Source organism: Spea bombifrons, chromosome 5, assembly GCF_027358695.1.
Source record: "Spea bombifrons isolate aSpeBom1 chromosome 5, aSpeBom1.2.pri, whole genome shotgun sequence".
NCBI classification, from domain to species: domain Eukaryota; kingdom Metazoa; phylum Chordata; class Amphibia; order Anura; family Pelobatidae; genus Spea; species Spea bombifrons.
The window spans coordinates 62,212,487-62,236,670 of record NC_071091.1 but is presented as its reverse complement, the minus strand read 5'-3'; the positions used below and the strand labels follow the sequence as shown (position 1 = coordinate 62,236,670).

The 24,184-nt window shown below is 39.6% G+C and overlaps 1 protein-coding gene across 2 annotated transcripts in view; it reads right to left on the bottom strand.

The window, feature by feature from the left end:
- Window positions 1-324: 324 nt before the first annotated feature.
- Window positions 325-24,184, bottom strand: part of FARS2 (phenylalanyl-tRNA synthetase 2, mitochondrial) — a 147,406-nt gene continuing 123,546 nt past the window's right edge. For both annotated transcript variants that reach the window (XM_053468219.1, XM_053468220.1), the window contains one exon: window positions 325-637. In XM_053468219.1, the coding sequence (XP_053324194.1) occupies window positions 499-637 (139 nt within the window). In that variant the 3' untranslated portion in view covers window positions 325-498. The remainder of the gene's footprint in view (window positions 638-24,184) is intronic.

The following is a 24,184-nucleotide window of genomic DNA, read 5'->3' as shown; positions in this document are numbered from 1 at the left end:
TGTGAACCCATCAAAATGAGAGCCTCCCAGTAAACGAAAGACTAAAGAAGGTAACATGAATTAGGTCCAGTGGAAATGCCAATGTGTAAAATATTGGGAAGAACAATGGTTTTCAGTAGTACATTTTGGTTGCCAGGCTGTCAATTCACTTAGTATTTCCATACTTTCTCTTAAATTCCTTCACTTGTTCTAGTATAAAACATTGGCAGTAGAAATACCAATGAAGTTATCTTAGCATCTAAATTAAACTTTCCCCATTAAGTTTCTATAAACATAATGACACATTTACCTAATAGTCATTGAAATTAATTTGTGAGAACATTATATCGCTCCTATTATACAATAAATCAAAAAAACTAAATCGAATTATATTGCATTGTTAATCAAGTATATAATTTTTATTACTTTATTTCATTATATTCTAAATATTCTATATAAAAAAAAAAAAGGAACATATGGTATACAGAACAATCAAGGTAGGTTTATGGTTATTTTGCATTAAAACCTTCCTTCTACTCCCAACTCTTCCACTGCAGATTTTTCGATATTTTTATGTAATGTGTTGATTTCCATTTGCGTGAGAGTCCGTTCCATATGACGATAGGTGATACGATAGCAATGACTAATTTTCTGTTTCCTATTAAGAAAGAAGATCAGATATATTAAAATACAAATGCATAATGAATCATTTTATATATGATTTACAGAATTATGCTCAGTGCTGCAATTTTTTTTTTTTTTTACATAACATAAAACATGAAACTGTACAGCACAATGCAATTTTTTATCCCCGAGAGCAAGAAAAAATGACCTATTTAAAAAGTTAGCACAGATAACATTTATAGTTTTGTACAGCTCTCTCAACATAACTAACAGTGATGCAGCCTCACTCAGGGGGAATTTGTAACATTTGATATTTATACTGGAATTATATATATTTGAAATTCAGACCCTTGTGTTACAGAGAAACAAATGACAAAAGACTCAAACACTCAATAAAATGCTTTTAAAGACCAAACAAGGAAGTAATGTTTCAGTCACCAGATCTAAGTCATTCAGTCTCCTACAGCAAACTGTTTGCAATATGTTATATAACCCCTTAATGACAAAGCCCGTACATGTACGGGCTCAAAATGCATTGTTTTCAATGGGTTTAGGGACCGCCCATTGTCCTTAAGGGGATAATTATAGAGCATTTCTTTGGCAAGAAAAGCTAAGTATATATAATGCAAGGTCAATGCGGTAAGATGTTTGGCGAATCAACTCAGCAATATTCATCGGAGCAGGGCAAAAATGTCCCCCTAGCAGCTGCAGCAACATAGCTCCCATGTCCCCCAGATAGATTCACTCTGAGGGTAATGGAAGTTACAATCTATCACAGGTGAAGATGTTACCAACATTGAGGCTGAGGATTCTCTCTCTATATATTCTGTTTGTTATTCAACAACTGTTTTTGCAATATATATATATATATTTGTGTTAGGTCCATTTTGTGGATAGGTGTTGCCTCTATTGCTGAAGACTAATGACTGTCAACTGTATAGTTTAAGTTCTAATAAAAGTTCATGGAAAAAGTTGTTTTCAAGTATTCACAATGTTGATTTTTGATTTTTATTTTCTCAAACACACTATTCTAGAGGTTGAATTTTCCTCTCCTTGAAGTGGGAGACAGATGGGGAGGCAGATGGAAGCAAATATCCATTAACCTGCTCAAGTCGTGGTGAGAACCAATTATTATGTCTTACAGAGCACTTTGGTTAGAAAAACTGCAAGCCAATATTTTCTTGCTTCTTTTATTTGCTATTTAGAACCTCTAAGTAAAGTAAATTCTGCTAAGTGGAATTTGTAAAATGTATTTTATTATGCCAAATAAAAATCTAAATAACATTGCCTACAAGTACAAAGAAATGCCATGGTGACTTGTGAAGCCTCCAAATCTCATTGCAGTCATCGTGTATGAGCCCTTTGTATGTGCTGACCAGTGTCATGTGATATTGTAGAACATATTGACCGGCACTCACTTTATTCAAGAACTTTTGAAAATTAATAATAGATGGGGTCTGTTTCTTATGCTCTGTAAATCAGGGTAATATGTGAAGCTAGCATTTGAATGAATTTATCTTGGTTTAAAATATTAAGTTATTTGAATTAACTTACTTTGGTGTAATATGTGGAGCCAGAATCTGTATGAACTTATCATATAGTAATTGAGAGAAACTTGTTATGGAGCTTATAGTTTTACAGGGCCGGACTGACGGATTTCCTGGTGGACTGAGTGGTCCACATGCTGGAATACTGTGGTATTCTGTTATCATAAAGGAGCAAATTAATATAATTTATTATTAGGAATTATTTATAGCTATTTGGATAGTAGGGTGACTTAGATCGGTATGTCCAAGGGGTGTGGCGCGTGGGCACGAGAGCTCGATGACCCGATAATAGACCCTGTTTTGGCATACAAAAATTGTTAACAAAAAAGTGTCCTGTACATTCTAGGCATATTAACAGAAAAATAATTTCACTTTGGTAAATAGGGTGATAGCATTTTAATCATGCCAACTGTCTTGCTGTTCCACTGAGCTCTAACTCTGTCCTTGTTTTCGGGACAGTGGTAGAACTCGGCAGGACAACGTGATTCGGGATCACAATCCCGCGATTCTGATTTCGTTGGAGTCAGAAAATGACACTGTCTTTATTTCCTTCTGTCTCTGGCTACCACTACTTAAACTAACTTCCTCCACGTGCCCTTTAGCTCTGCTACTGAAATCAATGAGTGTAACAGCAAATAATATTTATGCTTCTGCATCACATGTAGTCAAATGCATTAGAGTCAATGCAAAATGAACTCCAACATCCATTATATAATGGGGACAAGGACATCATATTGTAGATTACTATATTCCTAATTAGCATGGAGACACCCTAACGATCTCCCTTCTTTGAGCAAGAGCCATCATAGCTGATGAGTGTGCCATTATCCAGTTATTGTACTGTGCTGTTAGTGATGACGCAGTGGGAAGGTTCCAAAGCAAAGTAGAGACTCTGTAGGGTGTATGATGACCCCTGTGTCACTAATCACACACACATATGAGCACAATCTAATATTTGTCTAAAGATAGATGAAAATCCTTGACATATGAACTGTTTCCAAATGTGTACAAGTATAGATCTACAACACAAGCCATGTACAAATTGTAAAGTGTAGAGCTCAAAACATGTTTGAGATGTTTTTCATGCTAAATAATGTTTATATATATATATGGGTATGGGTTCAGACGAAAACTCCACTTCTAGAAAAAAAATAATATGGGCACATTAAATGATAAAGAGGGAACATATGTTTTAACATAGACATTATGAAATGCTGAAACTGCTTTAATCCTCAAGTGTAAAATAATATGTGTCCTTAAGGGGTCAAAATAACCATGCAATTTAGCTGGCTTGCCAAATTATTCAAGGACACAGAGCTGCATTTGTTAATAGTACACTCTGTTCTAAATGTGTAAAAATCCAATTTTTCTCTAAATCTGCAGCTTTAATGTATTTCTGTTGTGTTGATTTCCTAGGGCTTTAATCCGAAAGAAATTTCAATGCACCATTCTAGATTAGACTGTTATGCTGAGGGAGCCATTGATTTAAAAAAAATAAAATCCTGTATATGGGCATTTGAACAAGCTGGCAAATAAACTGTTCCCATGAATCTTAACTCCCCCACAACTTTCCTCATTTACTATTCCCAATTAAAATTATCTGTGCTAAATTCAGTAGTTCATGCTTTGCTGTTCTGCGGAATGGACAACCATAATATAAACATCCTTGGTGGTAGCACAAGACAGACTCAACAAAAAGGCAGAAGGGGCTCTGCTCACAAGATCCTGTAATCTAGAAGGTGCAAGGGAGCATGTATACAGAGGACATAATGCAATGGGAACTCAGGGGTCACCTGCTAAGTGACAAGGGCACTGTTTGTGCAGGGGAGAAAAAAGCTTGTGCATCACTTACCCTTGTCAATAGTGTTATGGTGCATCGTATGTCCTAATAAGCTAGGAACGGTTTATTTTCTCAATGCTTAAACATTGACAGACAACTGTTGTAGTTTTTGTAATGTCTAAACATATACCCGAGAACCATATGATCTTACTATGTCTAATGCTATACATAAACAGCTATTGGGTCAAAAATTCAAATAAGCCCAGCACAAATCCGTATGTATTCAACACCATATTGTGCGCTAGGCCCCTTAATTCCAATGATGGGTAATGTTAATGCTACAGCAAACACTGTAGCATTAACAAATACTGTTTTGGCCCAATTATAGGCTGCATCCTTATAGTTCGGTGCTACTTTAAAGAAAAAAAACTTTTTTTTTTAACAATACAAGTATTTTAAGATTTTTGGTATCTATTATTCAGTTAGTCCAGCTTTTGACAGGATATGTTATATACAAACAGAAATTAGAAAAACCAGAAAAGCCCTTTTAAGGTCCCCCGTTAATTCATAACGCACCTCACTTATAGATATTCCCCTCTGCTCCCCTGATATGCCACTCTGCCCCCCAGACAATGTATCCCCAGACTTGCCCTCCATGCTCCACACTCCCTGGTGTCTAGTGCAGGCAGCCGGTGGACGTCTGCATGATGAGAGCAGATAACCTCCGCTGCTGCTGGCCAGAACCTCCGCCGGGGCTTCTATGGTGGAGCACCAGAAGGACATGTCACGCTGGCACTCTGTTATAGAAGCACCGGCGGAAGTGCCTGCAGCAATGGAGGTTGTCTGCGCAGGCCGTACAGACGTCCACCGGCTGCCAGAGAGGAAAATCCAGGTCCCCTGCAGCACTGTGGGGACCTGGATCCTAACCCTGCAACTTGCACCTTGCATGTTCCAGGCGTCGGGCTATACGACCCTGATTATAGACCGCACCCCCCACTTTAAATACCGTATTTGCTCGATTATAAGACGAGGTTTTTTCCAGAGCAAATGCTCTGAAAAATACCCCTCGTCTTATAATCAGGGTCGTCTTATAATCAGACCTCAAATAGGTCTGATTATGAGACTAAGATCCAGATCCCCCGCAGCGATGCAGAGGACCTGGATCCTCCTGTGTTAACCCCCTCCCCAAGTTACCGGTGCTTCTGAGTCCCCGGTGCTTAGTCCGGGCTGCGTGTAGAGCTCTACGCGATACAATCGCGTAGAGCTCTACACGCTTCCCGGACTAAGCACTGGGGACCCAGATGCAGGGGACCTGGATCCTCCTGTGTTAACCCCCGACCCAACTTACCGGTGCATCTGAGTCCCCGATGCGTAGTCCGGGCTGCGTGTAGAGCTCTACGCGATATAATCGCGTAGAGCTCTACACGATACAATCGCGTAGAGCTCTACACGATACAATCGCGTAGAGCTCTACACGATACAATCGCGTAGAGCTCTACACGATACAATCGCGTAGAGCTCTACACGCTGCCCGGACTAAGCACTGGGGACTCAGAAGCACCGGTAAGCTGGAGGGGGGGCATAACACAGGAGGATGCAGGGGACCTGCATCCTCCTGTGTTATGCCCCCTCCAACTTACCGGTGCTTCTGAGTCCCCGGTGCTTAGTCCGGGCAGCGTGTAGAGCTCTACGCGATTCGCGTGGAGCTCTACATGCTGCCCGGACTAAGCACCTGGGGCTCAGATGCAGGGGACCTGGACCCTCCTGTGTTATGCGCCCCCCCCCAACTCAGAAGCACCGGTAAGTTTGGAGGAGGGAGGGGGAGTGTTAAATGGGGGGTGTAAGGCATTTCTGGAGGCAGAGTGCTCTGTGAAATGCCTTTTAACCCCTTTAATGCCACTCTGCCTCCTGAAATGCCTTAAACCTCCCTATATGCCACTCTACCCCATAATATGCCTTTTAACCCTCTAAGTGCCAGAGTGGCATATAGGGTTAAAAGGCATATCATGGGGCACAGTGGCATATAGGGTTAAAAGGCATATCATGGGGCACTGTGGCATTTAGAGGGTTAAAGGGCATATCATGGGGCACAGTGGCATATAGGGGGTATAAGGCACTTCTGGGGCAGATGTGCATAACTGGGGGGTAGGTTGGAAAATAGAAGGAAATAAAACCAAAATATTTTTCTCAAGCATACCTTTTATTAAAAAAGTGTTTAAATGAATTAACATTTACTGGTAAAACTTTTTTCCTATAGGGTCGTCTTATATTCAGGCTTTTTCTTTTTTTCCTAAATTAATATTAAGATTTGGGGGGTCGTCTTATAATCAGGGTCGTCTTATAATCGAGCAAATACGGTACTTAAATTAGGGGGAAAAGTGTGGCCTATATGTTTGCAACCCTGTGGCCCATAAGGACATGTTTGAGTCTGGTGTGGAGGGGCACAGAGCCCTGACCTTAACTCCACTGAGCACCTTTGTGATAAATATGTACAGTGTATATAGTATATATATATATATATATATCTATATCTTAAAGTTCCCCTATTTTTTTCTTAGTTAGTTATTCTTTCATCTTCTTGGACAAAAATAAATGAAAAACATTTGCACAGCCTCAAACTATGCAGTTAGTAATTACAGGATAATGCTAGTCCTATTTTCAGGTATTGTTTAGTTATTGGAGTTCTTATGTCTCATTTAACTGCCTCCACTGCTACATGGAGCATACCGCTTTTTTCTTCTCACACATGCTTAGTAAAAGCTTTCGCAAAATCAATGGGAGAAACAGCAACCAATCACATGTATGCACAGGTATTTTGCTTGCATACATGTAACTTGCTGCTGATTGAGTGGCTTGCCACTAAAAATGTCCAGTACATTTACATATTATTGCTTCAAGGTTTTAATAGGAGCCTTCAGTGGAGACAGAAGTCTAACTCTAATAACTAAAGAATACATTTTCTATTTTGCGTGCACTACAATGCATTGATGTCCATCTGACTCCTACATGCATTAAAAAACAAAAAAAAAACATCTAGCCTGCTCTTTTAAAGAACACATTTGTACTACAGAAAGTTTTACCAAGGAATATGAACCAGTGATTCATTAAACTTTCCTTTTAGAAAATATTTAAAATGATATAACAAATGTATCTGTAAGATCTACGACATAGCATGGTTCTCTGATTCAAGCCTCTTAAAAACATTCGCACGGCACTGGCTCCGCTATTGTCTGCATTGATCACTTGACATGAAAGAGCTAAAGACTCTTTTCTTGAGACTGCATCCAGCTTGGACATTGAGACGTCATTGGTATAGATATATTTCTTAAATCTCCAAAGGAACACAGGCAAATAAAAGATTTTAAGCATTAATACACAAGTTAACAAAGAGATCTATATAGCTGTGTGTCAGTTTATCTGAGAAATAGGATTGTTCTTGTGAAATAGCTTGTGGCAAGCATGAGTTCCCCAGAGAACTCAATAACCTTTAAGATTTTCCTACAGAAAGCAAGAGAGATTAAAAGTTGGATACGACTGAGTCAAGGTTGACACTATCCATTTACTTACAAAACACATACACACATAAGAAATCTGAGAAACACACACCATTTTGATATGTTTAAATAAGGTCAATGAGCACCAACATTTTCCCTATTACTTATTAATTTTGTTTAAATTAACAGACTCTTTGTAGATTCCTTGGACGTTATAATATTGACAGAGAGACCTGTCAGGAAGCACATAATACTAGCCCTGTAGCGTTACCGCCATAAATCCAATTACATATGGAGGGAACTTAGCCTATATATGCCTTTAATAATGTCAAATCCCCAGTTGCACATGGCAAGGTTCTCTTTCTCTTTCAGAAAAAGAAGATAGATTTTTACTCTGGAGAATGTCTGCTTCCCAAAGAATCTTTGCTTTCTGGCATTGTGAAAAATCTGAGACATTGTATTCAATTCCTGACATATAGCTTTAACCAGTGTTTATGTATGCTGAAGAACTGCTATATGCTACTTGAAAATTGCTATGCAAATTAAGGTAAGGAACTCCTCAGTTGTCTTGGTATGGAGGTCATTGCACACATGACAATTTCAGGTGGAATAAATGGTGACAATACAGTGACTTTAATAGATAGCACCATTCAGGAAAGGTCAGTAATGTGTTGCTGATAGGGTCACAAGATCCATGGCTTCATACAAATTGTGCATAATGAGGAGACAAGCAACTCTAAAGCCAAGGTTGTAAAGCTACTTCGCACTTGAAATGTTAAACATAATATTACAATGCCAACGCAAGACAAATAATTTCGAATGAGAGGATTACAAGAAGCGCATGCTTTTGAAATGGAAGGACCGGTCATGCCATTAGTTTTCCATGAGAGTTCCTTTAGATTAAATTTGGTAGTCTCTCAACGTCTCCACCTGCTATAGCATCTTTATGCTTGATAAGCAAGCTGAGGTGCATTTTCACAGATGGACATTACCGATGAACAATACGTGCACATGCATGCGCAGTACAACTGGCAGTGCTGTCCACCAGAAATTTTAAACATACATTGACTAACATGATTGACTTCCTTTTATTCTGTGGCATGGACGTACATTAACACAAAATGATTTTCTCTGTGATGACAGGCACATTCATTGTGCATGCCTTTTTGTTTTGATGATGGATCATGCTATCATCATTAGCTCCAAAGCACAGTAGCGCAAGTATTAGAATTCACAGCATTATCTTGACTCCTGAGGGGCTGCTTGCAATGTTTAGAATCAATTGTGTTAACCAGTGTCAATGTTTACCTCTATGATCATTTAACTCCTTCATGACGTTCCATGCCATCATGAAATAAGTGGGGGAAAATCATGATGACATGGAACGTCATGAAGAAAGTATCAGTGTGTGCTCGTACCTGAGGCAGTCCCCGGGAACGGCCATTCATGATCCCCACACTGGAAGTCTTGCGGAACATGATGCTCTATCCATGTAAAGTGAGTGCTGCTGATTGGTCAGAGGCTAATCAGCAGTATCAGTAAAGTGGGGGGGGGTTAAAAAAGAGAAATAAAAGTTATCCAGCAGTAGGCTGCATCGCTGTAAACCGTGGTTCCCAGTGCAGTTGACTGCCTTGGGAAATGCCAATAACCCTACCAGTGACCTAAATGGTCACCAAGTAGCCATATAAGCAACATGGATTGTTGTGTCATATAGCTCTATTAATAAAGAGTACAGAGTACATTAATAAGCATTCAATACCTGTAAAACATATAAAAAGTACTCATCTGGTGAACACATTGTCCTCTCTACTGCCTCCATGGTTGGCATGCCTGGGGAATCTCTGGGTTTGACTTGCAGTCTCCATGTCAGTTTAATCTTTCACCTGGCAGGTAGCAGACTGTGCCCACTCACCACCCACATTAGCTGATGAACCCCTTCATGCATTTGCATTCAAACAATGTTTCAATGTGACAAAAATGCATTAAAACACATGCTTATTTAAAAGTGACACAGCTATGATACACATTAAATTGCATATGATGGCTGGAGTGTCCCTTAAAGACATTGATTTTTTTTCCTATTTCAAATAATTTTGTATAAGTACAGTGCCCTCCACTAATATTGGCACCCCTAGTAAATACAGGCAAAGAATGCTGTGGATTATTGTTTAACCTCTTTTTTTTTAAAAAAAATACACAAAAATCTTTGAGGATCTCAAACAACTGCAAACACAACACAGGTTTACAATTATTGGCAAGAAATTTAGGGTACATTGACATAGTGGCAGGCTTAGCAATAGATGGCCATATAATGTGATGGAATCGCCACTATTTAAGCCTTAGATATGTGTTTTTGAAAGGTGTTCACTGGGTGTGCGCTGAATTCTTGCTTTGCTTTGTATAAATACATCTGTTTTCTGCACTAAAGCAATATATTATGTTGTGTCTATGGGTGTGAAAAATGCTGCAAAGTATGAATGCTTTCACAAATTGACATTTTCATAGTTTTTTTTTGTCATTTAACAGAATGCAAAGTGAGTAAATGGAAGAAAAGCCTAAATCAAATAAATATTTGGTGGGACCACCCTCTGCTTTCAAAACACCGTCAATTCCTCTAGGTACACTTGTGCACAGTTTTTTAAGGAACTCGGCAGGTAGGTTCTTCCAACGAACGCGGAGAGTTAACCACTGCCTCAGTTGCCTTTCTCTTCAAGATCATCAAGACAGACTTGATGATGTTGAGCTCAGGGTCTCCCTGGTGGTATTGTACAATGGATAAGTAGCCTGTACTTCTTAGCATTGAGGAGACCATGCAGGAGAAATGCAGCCTCAAACTTGTGCAGACCCTCCATCATTCTTCACTGTTGACTGCACTCTTGCACCACTCTCCAGCCCTGTTCCTCACTTTTTTATTCCTCCACCACTCTCTGCCTCCAGAAATGCCTTATACCAATATATGCCACTCTGGTCACTTCAAAGGACAAAACTTTCTAGGCCCAGAAATCAGTGAGAGGAAAAGTATTTGGTGTTATTTACTCTATTCCAATCTGCATATCTTATTAAAAAGGATTAGTGGCACTATGAATATCTCTGTAGGAATACATGAGGTTGTGCTTCTTGTTTGTGTAAGTCATATTGTATGGTTATGTACTACTTGTTTTGTCTTGTTTATCCATCGTATAGCGCTGCAGAATATCATAGTGATATATAAAACAAGAAGTAACTATGTCTATGTGTGTTTAAGCATGTATATTTGTTATGCCTTGTGTGTTTCTGTATATCAGAACCTGACCCTGATCTGCCCCTGCATGTACAACACAACATAAGTAATAAACTATGCAATATACACTAACTACACTGAATAAAATATTGTCAGTGGTGTGCCAATTGGTTATAAAACAGCTTAATGCTGAAAAATATAGCACAATCTAAGAAGGAGAGTTGATTGTGAATCTCAATTTAAAAATGCTCTTATTCAACGTTAAAGAGCATGCAGGGTAGCTGTTTTAATGTAAATTTAATTGTATTGAAGTTATGTCAAGTATGGTACACTGCAACAAAGTATACCTAAAGACCATAAACCACAGGCGCTTAAATCACCATGGTAACCTTAATCATATGATTCCTTCTGTCTTTGAAGACGGAGAATGTCTAAAGAGATCCAATCATTTAAAATTTGCAGAGGACTCTTAAATCTTAATAACTTGCCTTACGCAGCAGTGATTAGTTTGAAAGTGAATTAGATTGCTAATACAGTCAGTAAGCAAAATATGGATATGTATCATAACCACCATACTGTTTAAGGTATAATGAGGTTTACATATTGAGCGTCTTCCATGCTTTCATTAAATAGCTGCAAATTCTCTACATCCATTTAAATTGACAGGGCTGGCACGCAAGTCTCCTGGATACTATAATGCTCTCAAATTAAGAACAAGTTATGCAACTCACTGCAAAGAGAAAGAGCCGGGTTTCATATGAGGAACGCTTATGACTGTCAACATTTAAATCAACTTGTAGAAAGTAAGTAAATTAGTACTCACTAGTTTACAGGCAAGAAATACTCCCTACCGAGTGTGCATCCGAAAAATGGCATTATTGTTAAAACTACTAAGTTTTCCCTTACCTATTATTCCAGAACTTTTCGTTCCTTCTTCTAGCTTACCTGTAACACCACAAACTCTCTCCAAGCCACCATCTTAAAGTAGGCCCCTTTACAAGAGATAAAAACTTTCCTGTAACACCACAAGCTGTCTGCAAGCAACCATCTAAAAGCAGGTCCCTTTACAAGAGATAAAAACTACCCTGTAACACCACAAGCTCTCTGCAAGCAACCATCTTCTGACAGCCTCCTTTCAAGATTACCCTTGACTACCCATTTGACACGAGGGATCATAGCCACGGAGAAAAGACACAGAACCTCTCTCCTCAGTGTGCAACTTCAAGAGCATACACCATGTAAAACTAGATGATAATATCAGCAGCCCTCCGGTGATTTTGAATTGGCATCATTCTTTATACATACATGTATTTTTGGAACGTAATTTTTTTTTTTTTTTTAAATGTTGTTTTAAATGCACATTCCTTCCCTCCAACGGCCATAACTGCCCTTTTTTTCACCTTAACTTGCAACTATCATGAATCTTTCCCCTTGTTTAGTTTTCCTGTAACACCACAAGCTTTCTGCAAACCACCATTTTGAGACAACTTCTAGTTCATCCCATTGGCCTCCACTATACCCTATATGCAGCCGGAGTTAAAAGTGTGATTCTCGTTTTCCCGAGAGTGTAGAATTTAGATCATTGACTCAAGGTCATTAGGTCATTGGCTAAAGTCCAATACATTTCAAATTACAACACCCTGGGGGAGAATTTCTATAAATGCATCTCCAAGCAGAATATTGTGCAAATGTTGCACAGAAAATGTGTGTTTGTATTTCCGGCATCGCTACGATGCTTGCATGTCTAAATGCCCAGGGATGTAACAACAATATTTATGCACCTTATTCTTCCACGAGCACTTTTTATATATCTAAAATCACACAAGCTATTCGTATGCTGGTATATTTAGCCCTGGCAGGATAAATGAAACAAAAACGCTAGTAAGGATTTTGTGACTTTCCAACAGTTTTCACAATTTTAAAAGGTAGTAATGGCTGAATTCTGCTTGATAAATCTAGGCCAGACATATTTTTTTTCCTAGGAACATGTTCACATAGCAACCCTGCACAGTGCACTGCAGCAGAGGTTTATTTCATCACTGCTCACTGCCGCTCAGACAAAATGTAATGTGTGTCATAAATACAGACTTATCGCCGCACACCTGCAGCATTACAATAACTGTATTTCACGAATGCAGCAATTCTGGATTTCTGCAGAACGAATCCCATTAGGCCACAGAACCTAAAATTTATTGGACAAGTCAATAAAACACTAAACAGTGCGCTAACAAAGGTGCACCTGTGCATACTTGACAAACCAATAAAACACCATAAACTCTTAGTAATCATAGAAAGAAAAGTGTTACTTTTTTGGAATAAAAAATGGTTTGCTTTTTATTTTGTACCCTTGCTTAATTTATGGTTAAAAGACAAAAAAATATATGCAGAGAAAACATGCACAGTGTATGAGTGAAAGAATGTATATGTTTAAGGTAAGTGTTGATGATTGGCATGCATGCAATTTAAAAACAGACCAAAGATTTCAAATTGTGAGATTGTTAAAACGGTGAACAGCATGGATAGAGTGAGGTAAGTTAAAAAGAATAAAGGGTCCAAGAGAGACGTGGATGATTTATTATAAAATACACATTGGTCCTAAAGCTCTTAATGATAAAGAGATATTATATAGTTATATAACACATTTTATAGTCTAATTCTCTCTTACTAACTTTACATTTATTTTTTTTTCTCTTCCACTGGCATTTTATGTTTCTTATACTGAATCTATCACCTTTCCTAAATCCTACTTTCTAAAACTAAATATATACATGTTAACAACTAGTTTTTGATGTAAATCATTGTTAATGTTATCATAACATTTTCTCAGGCTCTGCATAATAATTCCAAACAATTATGTCATCTCTCACGCATTGTTAAGTTTCTGATTGGTTCGGTGGATCGGTGAGGAGAAAGGAGAGAACTTCAGGACAGAAAATCGATTAGATAAATGATTAGAGTGGCTCTGCCTCTCTACTTTTCAGACTGGGAAAACAAGGACACAAATGCAAAACTTAACAGTAAGTTTTCTTGCTAGTCTGCTTCAAGTAACATACTTAGCACACATTGCTAGAAACCCTACTGACAAAATAACTAATGACATCTACAGACGAAGAAACAAAAAATTCCCCTTTAAGTATTATTTATATATATATTCATTGGTCCATGTTGTCCAATATCAAGAATATACATGGTAACTCCTAATACTATGGCAGAGTTGTGAACTTGTGAAGTGAGTGTGACATCACTGTACATTTAAATCATACGAGTGGACGTAGCCTTTAATTTTTTCATTTACCCAGGGATGCATATCTAAAAGTCACCATAATGGACCATACAGCATTTTACAACTAAACAAATCTCTCTGTGCACTGTAATAAAAGCCCACAAATAGAACATAAGGCTACACGGATAAAATGTTTGACAGGTGCTGCCAATTTATGACTGGGTGCACTTTTTGAAACAATATTTGTGGATTTAAAATTATTCCTGTATCCAGTGAATTGTATTGATACCTGCCTTTACCACAACTAAGACCATATCTTAGGAGAATCGGCCTGTGGCATATCTGACTAATGAAAAGGCAATATTGTATCACTCATATTGCTGTCAGGGGACAGTAAAAAGGCCAATCTTAGGTTCTGAAATGTTATCGCATGCAAAATGGCATGAGTACCATTGTCAGTAAAGTATTTCCATGAGTAACTAGCACAATGTTTATTACCTTCTAAATTCACATATACTAGTCATGTATCCAGGGCTGGCGCTATGTATAGGCAAGGTAGGCACTGATCTAGAGCACAGATGTTTGTGGGGACGCCTCCTCTGGGGACTGGACGGACAGTCCAGTCTGCTGCACAGGAGGCATCCCCATGTAGATCCACAGGAGAAGCAGGGCCCAAAATAAAAGGAGTGCAGGGTCTGTTCAGACATCAGTGTCGCTGCTCCCTCGCGATTCAGCAGATTGGCGGATCCAGGTAGGGGGCAACAGGGCAATTGCTCCTGAGATAGACAGAGGCATGCTGTGTGAGTAGGGATAAAGACTTACCTCATTATCTCCTTAACTTCCAGGAGGATGTGTGGTCACACAACATTGATGCGGAGCTACATCAAAGACAGGTTAAGGCTTTGCGGGGTAAGTGAGATGCATATATGTATGTGTCTGCCTGGGTATGTTAGTGTGTATCTGCCTGGGAATTATTTTTGTCTGGGTGTGTGTAAGTGTTCCTCCTGAGGTCAGGCTCTGGGTCCGCCACTGGCTCAGTGGTGAAGCCGTGCATAATGCAATGGAGCAATAAGACAGAGGCCTCGCAAACCCAACCACAGGACTTCAGGAAGGAAGGTGATAAGGAGAAAGGGGAGAGATAGATAGTAAGAAAATAAAGATATAGCTATAAGGGAGAGATAATGATGGAAAATAAATAATGATAATGAAAAAAATAAGAGATGGGAGAAAGGGGATATAAAGTGAGAAAGGGGAGACATAGAAAAAAGTGAACTAAAGAGAAAATGGATAGGTGAGATAAGAGATAGAAAGGAGGGGGATAATTAATGAGAAACCAGAGAGATAAAGGGAAATGGGAGGAAAGATATAAAGAAATTTGAGAGATGAGATAAAGACAAAGGGAGCTAATGAGAAAGTGAGGTCAAAGAAAGGGGAATAGGAAGAAAAGAGAGACAGTAAAGGAGAGATAAAGAAAACAAGCAAGAGAGATAAAGAGAAATAGGAGGAGAGAAACTGAAAGGGGAGAGATAGGGAAAAAGGGTGAGGTAAAGAGAAACAGAAGGAGAGGTAAACAGAAAGGGGAGAAAAAGGAAAAGATGAAGATAGATAACGAGAAAGGGCAGGGAGATAAAGAAAACAAAGGGAGATACAAGATACAACTAAAGAGAAATAATAGAGGTAGAAAGATGAAATAAAGAGAAAGGAGAGATAGAGAGAAGGGGATCAAAGTGAAGTGGGAGAAATAAAAAAAGGGAAGAGAAAGAAGAGGTAATAAGAAATGGAAGACATACGTAGAAATAAAAGGAGAGAAAAAGAGAAAAGGGTGTGAACGCGTGCGTTCCACCATCCAATGTGGCAGGCGCAAATACACAATTAAAGAAAGTAGAACCACCTGAGAAAGATACGGTACCTCTGACATCACAGTGTCCAGGAATCTCTTTCTCCAATGATATTCCATACCTGCTGCTCCACCCCTCGCTTCCCTGGCAATGGACGCCTGAAGGGATTTCAGGAAGCATAAAAACCCACAACACCATGCCATCTGAGCCTTTATGCAGCAGATATTCCAGCTTTTATATTCCTGTTTTTGTCCTGGTCCCGGTCCCGTTTCTGCTCCCTTCATCTTCTACTAGACTTCCCAGTTACCAGACCTCGGCTCTCTTTCGGACCTCATTACCTGCTGTCTGCTTTGACCTCTGAACTGTTCCTGACTACGGCTTGCCTACTCCTTCTGTACCCTTATCTGGTCCTTGCTATTGGGTTCCATATCTAAACACCACAAGGTACTGCCTCCAAGCGTGACAAACAGAGTTGTGGGTGCAAATAATCACACCTTATTTGTTTAAATAATGAGTGACCTAAACATTTTAGAGCTGACATGCTTGTTTCCTATATGTCTGTTTGTTTATCCTAAACACTGAAAACTTGTGTTCCTCTGTTCCTTTAAATTGTATGGCTTTTACCTTTAGCATGCTGGTGTGCTAGTAGATAGGGTTAGCTAGGGGTTAAAAAAGACAATCCTAATTTTTTTTTGACAATAATATAAATTAAAATTATATAGGGATATGAGGTGTTTTTAACCCCTTAAGGATCAGGCCTTTTTTTTTTTTTTTTACACTATAGGACCAGAACAATTTTTGCATATTTTCTATGTCTTTCTTCAACCGCCATTTCCCTTATTATCATTTAGTAAGCACATGTAAATTATATATTTTTTTCAGGGCAAGTAGGGCTTTTTTTTAAACCATATCCATACATTTAAGACATTATTTTTTATGAAAACATTTGAAAAAATGAGATTGAAGTTGTTTACTTGCCCTGATTTAAGCAATAAATTAAATATTTTATGTTCCTACAAGTCCTTAGAGGAGTGCAATTTGTAAACATCCTTAGAAAAACGTTACCGCAGACATTAGGTACGCTGCTAGTAAAAAGTGACTTTGCTTGTCCCTGTGCTGGAAAGGCTTGCTTCAGGCTGCCATTCACAGGCCGCATGACACACTGGCAATGCCACAGTCACTCAGTTCCAAAATCCTGCCAGCCATGTCACGATGAATTGTGTGAGACCTAGTTACGGAGTCTGTAAATGGTTATCAGGGAATAGAATAAAGCACTGAACTTATTTACTTCATGTATTTCCCCTACAGTCAAGACGGGTTTTGTATTCTAGCCTAAAAAAGAAAAGTGCTCTTCCCTTACCTGCCAAACAATATTAGTTAAGGTGAACAAATACTATATAAATGTAAACATAAGTACATAGTTCATAAAGCCACTGGGTATATTTAAATATAAAGTTGATGACCTGCCCTGAGTTCCCAATAATTATTTCTTACATTTTCCAATGAAACTCAGAAAAAAATAAAATTAAACTGTGAAGTTTGCCATGGGTACATTTTGTAAAAGTTCTATATGATCTATTTTCCTTTCAGCCATGTTATACTGCTATTCACAAGATGGGGATTTGTTAGAATAAGAAGACTTTAAGTCAAGATCAGCCATACAGGTTATTGAACCTTTTAATTTAGATACTATGAAACAGAAGCTTATATTAAACTCAAGATCTGCTTCGCTGAGTTGCCTAAATGTAGTTTTATTTGTAGCATAGTTTTATTTGTAACAAAGTGATCAGTCATCACCACATGGTCCTGAGTAAATTTGGGTCAGGGGAAGCTTCTAGTCTGATTTTGAATTATTAATTTCCTAGCACTGCTGAGCAGATATTTTCCAACTGCCGTACCAGGCTGGATGTTTGCATGGCATTTATTTATTATGAATGAGTGAAAAAAATCAGATTTTAAGGCTACCCTAACATTTCACCAAAGAAAGAGCTGCCAGAAGAGTTGTTCCCAGATACCACCAGACATTATCTATGGGAAAAACCAGGCTTCAACTGCAACAAGAATCAGGGCCGGCCCAAGACTTAATGCCTGGGGCGAAGTTTAAAATGCCGCCCCCCCCCCCGACGCCGGGGGGGCCGCATTTTAAACTTCGCCGACGCCATTATCTACCCTAACCCCCCCCGGTACTTACCTTTAAACAGTTCTGCGGCGAGTCTCCTTGCTCTGCCACGGTGCCGGCTTGTAATGCTGAGCGCCGTAAATTGACGTCACTTCCGGCGCTCAGCATTACAAGCTGGCACCGTGGCAGAGCACGGAGACTCGCCGCAGAGGAGAGAGAGAGGGGCGCCGAGCGGGTAAGCGAAAACCACTCAGCGCCCCTCTCTCTCCTCCGCTTAAAAAAAAGCACTTGATGCGGCAAAGTGCCGCCCCTTCAAAAGTGCCGCCTGGGGCAATTGCCCCAGTCGGCTCCATTGTAGGGCTGGCCCTGACAAGAATAAATGCATAGGTAATAAGCAAGATTTTGTGAAACAGGGTTTAACAAAACCCAGGCCCCAGGCTGCCCTACTGAGGCTGGTGTAACAGGTACGCTGCACGAAGGTTCTGCTTAAGTCCAAGTGCACCGTAGCTGAAGCGCTTGGTGACCTTGGTTGACCATTGGTTGACGCTGGTTTTAACAAGGTCCAAAGAAGTGATTAGTGCGGCCTCTGTATGGTGATGTCATGTGAGTGTATGCAGGGAAAGCAAATACAAGGGAGATCATGGTTAAATGGCAAGCTTCAAAGTCTCATTTCCACCAGCAGCTGCAGCTATAAGTATTCGGTTTATACTGTCACACAATATTTTATCACTAAACATTTCCATATATACAATCCGCAAGAAGGTTACAGCTGCTACCAGTGCATATTTTTAGTAATTTTCCTAAAATAGATGAGCAAAGATACAAAGGCTGCCATAATTTCAATCATAAAGGGAAAGCGCTGGGTCTGCTTTATGGCAAACTTGGTCATATGTACACTAATACTGATAGCTGGGAACTCTCTGTGTTTGACTCAAAGTCTCCGGGGGAAAGTCCTGCTTCCCTGGGTCAGTTTCGTCTTTAAGAAAGAAAGAACCCCTGCCCAATCCACCAGAAGAAGGAGTTCGCTGAGTGAGGTTCCTAAGTATGCTCAATACAGAAGTAAATAACTTTTGAACACTTGGTGACGTTTCCTGTAGAAGGAATATAGCTGCGAATCAGCAGCATGTTGTGAATTGCCATATTATAATATTTATGTATTAAAAACAGAGATGAGCAGGATCAAAATAAAAACATACGCATCACCTAAAAAAAGAAAGTAGTATAATACTTGACACAGACTCACCATTTTTTCAATATGGATTCCAGTGAAAAAATATGCAGGTTTATTTCCCACTCAAATAACCTACTAATGATTAATTTATGATCTCTTTTTTGGATTGAATTTTGAATAATTTATATTTCATAATTTGTCTGAAATACAAATAGTTTAGTGAAATGTGAGAATCTTATCGACTAATGCTGTTTCCTGGAGAGATTTCACTGGGCAAAGGAAATATTTCACACAATCTAGAACAGCAATCTGCAGACACCTAACTAGGTCACTGGCAATCAAGAACATGGCGCAGAATCTAATTTGTGTGCAGGTGTGTCATTAATCGATCTCATTAATAATTGGTTCCACAAGCACATTTATACTGCAGCAAAATGATTGCCTTAATGTGCATATTAAACTATGTTTAATAACTTAGCCATCATCATTCCTCCTGTGATGACAGATACATCTTTTAAAGAACCGATTTGCTTGCATGACACCCATTGTATAGGAAGGACAGGTAAATATTATGTCCATTTCTAAAAGGACAAACTAAGGGCAGGTGGAATTATTAGAAGCGCAAACACTTGAAGAATAGACGACTAGTCATTTTAACTGCTGGGAGGATTCATATGTATATTACTTTTGTAAGCTTGTGCCCACGCATGCAATAATAGCGTATATATGCTATTTTTTGGGTCATGTGTAAAATAATATGCTTTCGCTAAAATGTTCCTCAAAAAATGGGGGTTGTTTTCTTTTTGAAAGTAATTAATTAAAGTGAAGATGTGGCACACAGAGAATTGGTTCCTATTAGATATAAACATACTGGAAGGTCTCATGTATCCAGGGGAATATTTGAACCAAGTTAGGTGTAAATATTTGTCTAAGTACACAACCATAGCTGGGGGAATTAAACTTTGCTGACACCAGCAGCAAATTAAGTTCTACATCCTGCAGGTTCGGGGATACCTAAGGCTGTGCCTGAGAAAATTGGGATACTGATCACAGTTAAAAGTGAAACTATCAACCACAGCGCCTTAAGTATAATTAAATGAATTCATTACTATTATGTATAGCTTAGCTTGTATAGCTTGTGATTTTTGTTTTCCAGTCAGTTTAATTATTTAGGGTGTTTGGTAAAGTATTTAACTTAATAAAGCTAAAAATGAAAATGTTGCAAACCCAGCATAGCAATTACTTTTCTGTCCTGGAGTCCTTTTCTGCCATCAGCCATGTAGCTTACAACAAAAGGTCAGAATAGTCACGCAACTTATTCGAAAAGGAGGTTATTATTATAGCCAGTGCAGGCTCAAGAGACAATAGTCTTCGAGTGAGTCCAGAAGGTACTTTCATCTTAAGGCTCGCCTCCTTCCTTTTTCGGTCAGAATACACTAGTCAAAATGTCACTTAAGAGAGGAGATTTGTAGCGTATGCTTCCACATTAAAGTAACACATTTAGTGCTGAAACAACGAATCGATAAAATCGATAATAATCGATAACGGAAATCGTTGTCGACGATTTCCGTTATCGATTAATCGAGTGATCGATTCGTTGTTGGAGCACTCGGCTCCTTTTACTTACCTCCGCGAGCGTTCCCCGCTTCTGCTACACGCTCTGCAGTCTCCGCCTTCTAGCTACGTGACGGATGTGACGCGTTCCGGAGGTAAGTATTCTTCATGTCTATGTGCACAGATCGCACAGAGCCACTCGCACAGAGCGGTTCGCTCTGTGCGAGTGGCTCCATTCGCACAGAGCGGTTCGCTCTGTGCGAGTGGCTCCATTCGCACAGAGCGGTTCGCTCTGTGCGAGTGGCTCCATTCGCACAGAGCGGTTCGCTCTGTGCGAGTGGCTCCATTCGCACAGAGCGGTTCGCTCTGTGCGAGTGGCTCCATTCGCACAGAGCGGTTCGCTCTGTGCGAGTGGCTCCATTCGCACAGAGCGGTTCGCGGGGGTGGGGGTCCACGGTGGGGTGGGGGTGGGGTTTCAGGGGATGCAGGGTGTGAGTGTGGGTGCAGGGCAGAGTGGGGGTGGGGGTGCAGGGCAGAGTGGGGGTGGGGGGTGCAGGGCAGGAGACTGGGTGCAGGGCAGAGTGGGGGTGGGGATGCAGGGTGTGAGTGTGGGTGCAGGGCAGAGTGGGAGACTGGGTGCAGGGCAGAGTGGGGGTGGGGATGCAGGGTGTGAGTGTGGGTGCAGGGCAGAGTGGGAGACTGGGTGCAGGGCAGAGTGGGGGTGGGGATGCAGGGCAGGGTGTGAGTGTGGGTGCAGGGCAGAGTGGGTGCAGGGCAGAGTGGGTGCAGGGCAGAGTGGGTGCAGGGCAGAGTGTGAGTGTGGGGGCAGGGCTGGGTGCAGGGCAGAGTTGGAGACTGGGTGCAGGGGCACAGTGCAAAGTGCTGGGTGCAAAGTGCCAGTGCTGGGTACAAAGTGCCAGGGCTGGCTGCAAAGTGCCAGGGCTGGGTGCAAAGTGCAAAGTGCTGGTGCAAAGTGCTGTGTACAAAGTGCTTGCTGGGTGCAAAGTGCCAGGGCTGGGGCAAAGTGCTGGGTGCAAAGTGCCAGGGCTGGGGCAAAGTGCTGGGTGCAAAGTGCCAGGGCTGGGGCAAAGTGCTGGATACAAAGTGCTGGGTGCAAAGTGCTGAGTGCTGGGTGCAAAGTGCTGAGTGCTGGGTGCAAAGTGCCAGGGCTGGGTGCAAAGTGCCAGGGCTGGGGCAAAGTGCTGGGTGCAAAGTGCTGGGTGCAAAGTGCTGGGTGCAAAGTGCTGGGTGCAAAGTGCCAGGGCTGGGGCAAAGTTTCTTGAACAGTAATAGTCCACCTCTTTTCAGAATGTTTGGGGTTATTTTGTTTCATAAATATTGTGTTTGGGTTCTTGTACTTTGAAAATATTGTTTTTTATTACATCATAACAAAATAAGAATGTTAATGTAAATTTTAAGTTGTTTTTTAACATCCAGTTCATTAAATTATTTTAAATAAACGAAAAATTTGCATATTGTTTTTTTTTATCCGATTAATCGAAAAAATAATCGGCCAACTAATCGATTATTAAAATAATCGTTAGTTGCAGCCCTAAACACATTAGCTCTCAAATGCATTTTAATACATACGATAGCTGAGGGTTCTGTCGGGTTCTGCCCTTTCAGTTTCACTGTTGTATATGTACCATGTATTTTATATGTGTTGGCACGCATGGGAGTTCTATGGGGTTTAATGATCTACAGTGTCTTCAGAAGGTAAGTGGCATTTACTTATTTAAGTCATGAATACATATAAATGTAATTACTACATACTTTAGTATGCATTCATGCTTGGTGAAGCTGTTAGGGGCAATAAACTGTGCCTTTAAAAATTATTATTGTTAGCTAAATACGTAAAAAAATCTATAGAAATGACATTGCCCACTAAGTAGTGGTGTGCTACAAACAATAGAAACTTTTTTAAATTAATACTATTTTTCTATAGCTTTATCAGGCTTGCACAACTAAGAAAGCACAAAGAGCCATATTACTTCAGGGGAAGAGATGGTGGGCTACTAGGGACAGGGCGCTATACTGTATTTTTAATTAGAATTTTATGTCTACTTATTTTCTTAGAGTTTGAAAACGTGTTGGTTTTACTAAGAAGAGAATTGTATTTAACTCTAACATGCATTTTCAGACAAGGATGGGTTCTGCACTAGGAAATTACTAATCAGAACCTAAACATAGCCCTTAGACGTAGGTTAGACTGATCTATCATTCTTGGAGTCATCCGCAAGGAGATCTTTAGAATTCTCAACATACTCTATGGCCACTGATATCAAGTAGACAGTAAGTAATTATCATGCCACGATGTACAAAAGTAATTGCGTGCCTTACATACATAAGACCTATGTTTCATTTTACTTGACACAGCTTGTAAATCTTTCTATGCCTTTATTTCTGGAAAATCCAAGAAAATGTTCTCTGTACATAGAGCTAGCTGAAGACATATGGATACAAGCTGCAACCATGATAAAAATAAATCTTTCCATTTGTTAATAAATTGGCTAGAACAATATACAGATGATGTTTCTGCCTTACAAAATGCCACTTTAAATTGGCATGACAGATGATCTTTAAACCTCGTTTTAGTGACGTTGCTTTGGAATACATTTCAATACATTAATCACATGTGGCCAAATGTGGATTAATCTAGGAGGGGCTAGAAATATATTACCAGTATTATAGTGGTATGTGTTCTTCTTTTCCCTCAGTTTACTATTTTGATGTAGCATTACCTTTAAGATCAAGATAACCTTTTACATCCAGATTTTAGCACAAGATGACAAAATCTGGTATTGAAAATGAACCGATGGAAATTTGTGAGCTGCATTATCTTGTAGCTGAAGTCGGTATTTTTAACGAGCCAACTTAGAAGGGATGTAAAGTAACACACGCCTTTGGGACTTCAGAGGGCTCTTCGTTATATGAAACCAGGATACAGAGTTGATGCATAACACTGCTAATACAGCTTTCTGTTGTTTATTTGAATGTCTTTCAATGTTAAAATGACATATTTGAAGCCCTTTAAACATTTTAATGCACAAGGTCCCGGTGACATTCAGCCGATGGTTCAACAGGACCTCACTGAGGTCATTACAAACCTTCTTCATTTAATAGTTTAGTATCTGGTACATTGCCAGAACGGAGAAATTCCAATGGAATCCCATTATTAGAAGGGGGGTCAAAAATATCAAGAGCACATTCAAATAGACCAATACAACATTAAAAAGCAAAAACCTGCCCTATACTAGTATCTATGTTTGATTTAGCTTACACTTTAGTCTAAACGTTTCCAACAGGTAGCCAACTGTATGATGTTGTCACCACATCAATTTCTTCCTGAGCCGAATAATTTGTTTTACTTATTTATTAACCTGGTCTACAACGCTATAAACACTAAGCATACTGTTAGAGCTTTCAATCAAAAATAAAATATGTTCCAAAGTTTTTTTTAGTAGCTTACAGTTTAGAGCAATTGAAACAAATTCTGTCTGAAATTTTCCTCTGTGATATTGGTACATTTGAATGCGTGCCACACAAATATTTTATTTTGCTCGGATACTTTTAAAAGCTTAAGCATACAGCCAGCTTACGATTTTTCTAATATTACCAAATCAGTAGCAAACCCA